The 6,983-nt window shown below is 43.7% G+C and overlaps 1 protein-coding gene across 1 annotated transcript in view; it reads left to right on the top strand.

Annotated features, from left to right (window-relative positions):
- ppp1r1c (protein phosphatase 1, regulatory (inhibitor) subunit 1C) overlaps positions 1-6,066 on the top strand; it is a gene marked incomplete at its 3' end in the record, with an annotated part of 10,684 nt that extends 4,618 nt beyond the window's left edge. Inside the window, exons 3-5 of the mRNA XM_083658577.1 lie at positions 1,351-1,388; positions 1,716-1,770; positions 5,849-6,066. Coding sequence (XP_083514703.1) covers positions 1,351-1,388; positions 1,716-1,770; positions 5,849-6,066 — 311 coding nt within the window. The remainder of the gene's footprint in view (positions 1-1,350; positions 1,389-1,715; positions 1,771-5,848) is intronic.
- Between the last annotated feature and the right edge of the window lie 917 nt (positions 6,067-6,983).

Below are 6,983 nucleotides of genomic sequence, written 5' to 3'. Positions count from 1 at the left end.
AGAACGGAAACGTTGGCATGCAGTAACAAACACAGAGGCGGGAGGATGTACAGAGAAAATCAAGAAATTGGATGAACTCCTGGAATATTTAGCTGCTGGTCATGCCATGACATAAATAAACCTCCACCACTGTGAACAATTCATCCAACTCGCTGTTACACCCAATCATTCCTATATCACTGCAATTTCATGTTTAAATTTAATTCTTAAAACCCTGTAAAAAAAGAAAAATCAATCTCTGTTAGGAGGCGTGGTGGTAGTGCTGTCATCTCACAGCAAGAAGGTCCTGGGTTCGTACTCCTGCGTGGGACGCTGTGAGTGCTGAGGGGGGTGTGTCCCCATCCCCATGTCCTCAGGGCCTACAGCCCAGGTGGGCTTGACAACGCTGAAGAAGGCCTGTCACTCCCAGATGGTGGAGTAAAACCTTTGAAAGGACATTGAAGTGTGCTGGCTTTCTCTCCTTTTAGGGCTTTTTAGGTCAGAAGGGCCTTTCTGTGTGGAGTTTGCTCCCCGTGCGACCCTGGGGTTTCCTCCAGATAGGAACCCCCCCCCACTAAGAAAAAACATGCAAAAAAAATCTGTTAGTTTCACAGTTACGGGGGGAAACAAACCAAAACCAAAACACAATTGTCTATTGGTGGAAATCTGGATGACCAGCAAAATATAATCAGCTGTTGGTCTGATCTGTCCACCAAATTTCATGGAAATCCACTCCACTTTTTGTAGATATTCTGCTGACAGACAAACTAATGAGTGAAAACAAGCAGTCGCACTGCACACTGAGCCTTGATCCAAACAATATTTTTTTCATCACTGCGTTTTGACAAAAAAAGGTGTCAAGATTATGCCCATAAATAATTGTTGCCCACCAGCTATTACAACAAAATCAGTAGAAGTTGTCTCCTTATAAGAAAAGTAAAGTGTTCTGTATCGGTCTGCAGGCTATAGGCACTGGGAAAACACTAACAGTGTACAGTGTACAGTAACGGGACAGTGAGTTAAATAGGCTGTTGTTCCAAAACAGAGTTTAGGCCAGAAAGTGAATTCTGAAAACCAACCTGAAAAATCTCAGTTCCAGGCAAAGTAATCCTCAAGTCAATCAACCCCAACCATCAAAACTCACTCTGTGGCCCAGGTCCTCAGTTGGATAGTGCGTAGTAATGTTCATTCACAATTGTTCAGCTGTGGCTGCTGATCCAAACAAACAGAGTTGATCTGACCAGCTGAGCTGACACAAACCTGGGGGGGCCTGATCACCAACATGATCACAGCAAGGCTTCAGATAGAAACATCTGTCCAACTGAAGAGAGGATGAAAGAGCTAACTGCTGCTATCTGTTCTCTCCTGCAGATGTTGCGGAGCAGCACACTGACAGTGGAGAGACAGAGGTTTGTAGAAATATAATCTTCTACGTATATACTGTACATGAAGATGCAGGGAAACACTCTTCTCCTGCTAAATTGATTTCCACATATTTCTGTTGGTGAAGCAAATGTGACAACCAATTCCAGGGATTTCAACATAATGAGAAACGTAACATGTCAGTCCCGGACCTCCCATAGCTGTTCAACAGGGTCGAGATCTGGTGACTGCGCGGAGGCCATATAGCATTATGATTCACATCATTTAGACATGGCTGAATAATATTGTTATTATGCAATTATCATGAATTATAAATGGAGTCCAGGCTGTAATGTGTTCTTCCTGTTCTGCAGGGTGCAGACACCAATCAGAGGAAGCAGGGGACCTATGCTCCGCCCACCATGAAAGGTAAACAAATGATGTGCCATTTTCCTGATCTCTGATCTCTGGGCAATTTAGTTAAATGAGAACAAACTTCCTACAATGCAAATAGATCCTCAAAAGAACAGGAAATGGACAGAGAGCATGTGGACATTGAAATAGCTTGATGCCATAAAGATGAAAGAGATGATTACAGATTTGGTGTAGAAGAGAAGTAGAAGAAGGTGTGTAACTGTATAGAGAGGCAAAGTGAACGTCACTTCCTGCTTCAGCACTGTACCAGAGATTTTCTTCTGCAATTTATTATCCCATAGACATTTCGTAAAATGCTTATAAAAAATAGTTTTACTTGGTCAAACCAAACGGTTCAGCTATATTTAGAATCGGGAGAGACCATAGAATATTTCACTCAGACCAAAACTAAAAACAACAACATAGAAAAAATATTTTCTTCAACTTGCTTTTTTTTTTTTTACGTTTTGGTCTGAGTGAAATGTTATGCGATCTCTCCTGTTTCTAAATATATCTGAACCGTTTGGTTTGAACAAGTACAACTATTTTTATAAGCATTTTACGAAATGTCTGTGGGAAAATAAATGGCGGATGAAAATCTCTGGTACAGTGCTGAAGCAGGAAGTGACGTTCCACTTTATCTCTCTATAGAGTCCATGAAGACAGAGATAGAAATGACAAGGCCAGGCAATCAAGCATGTGTTTAGGAAACGGTCAAAATGATCGTTAACGACAAATGAGCCACCTCTCTTATAGGAAGTGTTCTGTGTATTGCAGCACTTTGTCCAGAACCATACGTTACATAAAGTTAGGCCACCCCAAGACTGCAGGGACCACATGCTGAAATGTAATGTCTGGATGTGGTTGGTTACAGCTGTGTACACACCAGTCTCAGGGTATCTGTGTTTGTTTTGAGGATGTAATTTCTCTTTATTTTGTTTTACAGTGTATGTTGTTGTCCTTATCTGTTGCTATTCTTGGTTTCCCCTCCTCTTCTTTTTGGTCTTGTATCCTTTTAGCTCAGGGAGGCGCTGGCCTGTGCTGGCACCAGGGGGTGCAGGGGAAGTAGAGGGGGATGTTTTTGGGGTCACGGCACCCTGGGGAGCCGGGGGCCCCCACATGCTTCACAGGCCTGGGTTCCCTCTATCCCACATTTACTCAGTTTGCATCCAGGACCAGTCAGTAACTACATGATTTGAGGATTTCACCATAGCAAGAATTCACACAATTGTAACAAATCCATGCAAAGATATTAACAGCTTTCAAATTTGCCAATTGCAACAATACTTCCTCATAAAATTGCAAACACTCTGATTTGACATTAGCAGCACGCTTGCTATTTTAGCCAACGGCACTCTACAATACCAAACATAATTGAATCAAACCCAATTATGGGCGACTAGTCCTATCAAACATTACAACCAACGCTCTCTAGGGGGTACCTACCTACCTAGCCTGGTAAACCAGCCGCTCATGTGAACTCACAGTTCATTTGGTTTGTCATCAAGCTTTCACCCAGTGTTTGCAGTGGGCGGAAGTTGGGCGGATGCACTTGCCTTGACAGGCAACTCCTTCAGCCAATCCTCGTTAGATCATCGTTTAAACTCGACGAACGTTGACGTTACTGCTCGAGGCGGACAGCCACGGAGGCAGCCATTATACCGGTTTACCAGCGGCGTTCCTGATGGGCCGACTTGCGCTGTCAATCACAGGGCACTGATGAGCGCCGTCGTTGATTGGCTAGAGCACTTTGTCATTTCTGAAAACACCCTCCCAGGGCTGGAGGCCAGACGGTTTTAACATGACGGTGGTTTTCAATTGTTTTGAGAGAGAAAAAGTCCGCTCCTCGGGAAGCCCTTTGTAGTTGTGTGCTACGTCGGCTCCGCTAGGCCGGAGGCGGGGGTTTAGTGAAGCCGCGGTCTTGCCTGGTGAGTGGCCGCCGGGGTGGTGGCTTCCCTTCTCCCCGTAGCGTAACCCCCGTCCCTCGCGCAGCGCATGCATGTGAGTTTGAGTAACAACAAAGTGATATCCATTCTCCTGGCCGATTGTCACATTTGCCCATGTACACTGTAGGTCATTTAGAGGCACCAGTATTTCATAATAACCAGTTTAAAAGTTCCGTGTATGGATTTAACTTGAACGTTATACGTTATAGCCTACTTCGGCTATGGGCGGAGGACAGATATGCGGTCGCTATGATGACCAGGTGTGGGCGGAGGCGAGTAAACTTGCTATGGAAGCAGAGTCTATATCAAGTAGAGAGACGAGGGTTATGTATATGTGGTGGAAATGAGCCATAGTAGGTCAGTTAGAATGTATATATATATAATATTTTTTTTACATCAAGTTTAACATTCATTTAGTCTCCGCTGAATATACAGAAAATATTAGGGTCGTCTTCCTGAGTTGCAGCCAAGAATCCACATCTTGGTTGTCTCAAAACTTAAACTTACAAATCCTCTAACTTGTGTCACCAACACTTTCTACATGCAGTGTCTCTTTCAAAACAAACAGTCGTTGGATCACAGTGTGCTGCAGGACTGGCCGTCCCCCAAGAACACTTTGTTGCTGTGAGGGAATCTGGTCTGACGGCTCAGATGTGATGTGAATAATTGATAGAAGTGTTCTGAAGCTCCTGCAAAGTCCTGATTGGCAGAAGAAGCAGTCAGAAGCTACAGTGCTGCCAGGGCTCTCAGTTTATAGCACAACAGGAAAGAGACTGAGCAGGCAAAGTTAGTCACTAAGAGCTTTATGCTTGTTTGAAAGAAAATTCAAATATGAGTTACCACGTGGTAAAACGTGGTTTTACTGTACGTCCGTCTCAGTCTTACGTGGTTCTACGTCTGGCTCTTACGTGGTTTTGTGTGTGTGTGTGTGTACGAGAATGTGTGTGTGTGTGTGTGTGTGTGTGTGTGTGTGTGTGTGTGTGTGTGTGTGTGTGTGTATGAGAATGTGTGTGTGTGTGTGTGTGTGTGTGTGTGTGTGTGTGTGTGTGTGTGTGTGTGTGTGTGGGTGTGTGTGTGTGTGTGTGTGTGTGTGTATGTGTATGTGTATGTGGAGGCTCTACCAATGAGTGCATAGGCTACTTGGTTCCGGGAAGTGAAGACAGTAAAAGCATTTCTGTTATTGATCTCTTCTGAGTGCTGCGCGTGTGTTTGTGTGTGTGTGTGTGTGTGTGTGTGTGTGTGTGTGTGTGTGTGTGTGTGTGTCACTCAGCTAATAGCCTTTGAGTGATCTAGCATATGGCTGCATTTATATATGTATGTGCATATATGCGCTATGCGCACGAGATGCCTAGGCTCAGCCGCTATGCGGCCTTGCCTGCCCTATTGGCACGCGTGGGTGTGTATGTGTTGCTCACTAAGTGTTATTGCATCAGTGATGTCACAATGCCTCCTTGTGTGTGTGTGTGTGTGTGTGTGTGTGTGCCTCATTATGATATCACTGATGACATCATCTGTGTGTGTGTGTGTGTGTGTGTGTGCCCTCCTATGACATCACTGATCAGTCTTGTCACAATGCCTCCTTGTGTGTGTGTGTTTGTGTGTGTGTGTGTGTGTGTGTGTGTGTGTGTGTGTGTGTGTGTGTGTGTGTGTGTGTGACATCCCTGATCAGTCTTGTCACAATGCCTCCTTGTGTGTGTGTGTGTGCGCGCGCGTGTGTGCGCCCTTATGACATAATTTTTGACATCATCACTGATGACATCATCGCTGATGTGATGACATCACATCATTAGCTAATTAAAAAATCCGGCTCCGTCGGTGCCATTTACACACCCTGAAGGTTTCACCCCGATCGCACGTAAAACGGCATAGCTGTGGCCGAACACAGAACTTGAAACAGCCAAAGTCCACATACTCAATTGTATACAGGTGAAGAATAAGAGGTGTCAGACAGGGCTGCTCTGATGTGTTTTTTTATGTTGCCGCTTATTGTTTCTCCGTGTTTAGTTCATCTTCAGTTGGGAGTTTTCGTCCTCTGGTTCAATTTCAGCATTTCAGTTTTCAGCATAATAATGAATCGATTTTCTGCTCTATAGCAGTATAGTTGTAGTGGAAGCTTCTCTCCACTAGAGGCGCTCTTGTCTCCTCAGAGCTCCAGCTGGGGGTGGAGCAACACCTTCTGGGGGCGGGGCTCTCTGAGACTGACAGCCAGCTCAGCCCAATCACAGCGCATCTCTATGACAACACATCCCTGTGGGCCAATCACAATGGGCCAGAGGAAGCCAATGGGAACGAGGCGAGTCTGATGTTAGCCAATGAGGAGAGAGGAGTGGCAGAGAGCAACAGTTCAGGGGGTAAACGCATCTAAGACAAGCTTACACACACACTTACGACATACAATAGATACACACACATCAACGTTAATTTGACAAAAAAATAAAAAAATTATAACGAAAATCTTCCATAAGGCCTGATGAAAACTAGACTATGAATTTCAAAAAAGGAATGACTCAAGTATAAAGACCAAAGTGATCGACAACTCTTTAGCATACGCAATGTTGAACTTTGTATTAGGGTTAGCCAAGGTAGAAAAACAACTCAACCCAACCCAAATTTATTGCAGTAGTTAGTGTATGGATTCACACACTGATTTCACTCACTGAAATATTTTTTATACAGTTTATATATAGTTTAGTTCATATAGCTTTATAATACATTAAATTATTGGTATGGGAGATTTAATCATCATGGGAGAAAAATCATTTTCCAAAAATATTTGTGTTTTGTTTTGTTTTGTTTTGTTTTTGACAATCATCCTGCGACCCCCCAAGATCATTTTGCGACCCCCTGTGTGGTGCCGACCCCCAGGTTGAGAACCACTGAGTTAGTGGTTAGGTGTTTCATGGCTTGTAGATTCCTAATTTTTCAAAATGAAATATCACAACTTTTTTTTCACCCACCACCTTACTTCACCTTATGTAGTAAACAAGTGTCGTCCCTGCTAGCTAAAGACATCAATGTTAACGTACTTTGAATCATAACCATAACCCATCAAGATGTTACCAGTAAAGTGCCAGACTTGGCCATGTATATTTTAAGATTACGGTAGCCTACTTGCTATTTAGGTTCAGAGCTGTCACAACTCACAAGCTCCCATTTTCTCACTTTTAAGGTCATGCCAATCGCCGTCTATCACTCAACACAGTGTATGCTAAAGTGTTAGCATGGCTATGATTATGCCACAAGCGATTTGGTTTAAATATCTGATTCACAATGATAACTAAA

This window comes from Poromitra crassiceps (genome assembly GCF_964638095.1).
Source record: "Poromitra crassiceps genome assembly, chromosome: 22".
Taxonomy (NCBI): Eukaryota; Metazoa; Chordata; class Actinopteri; order Beryciformes; family Melamphaidae; genus Poromitra; species Poromitra crassiceps.
Note: the sequence above shows the minus strand (reverse complement) of the source record. Positions and strands in the feature narration are given on the sequence as shown.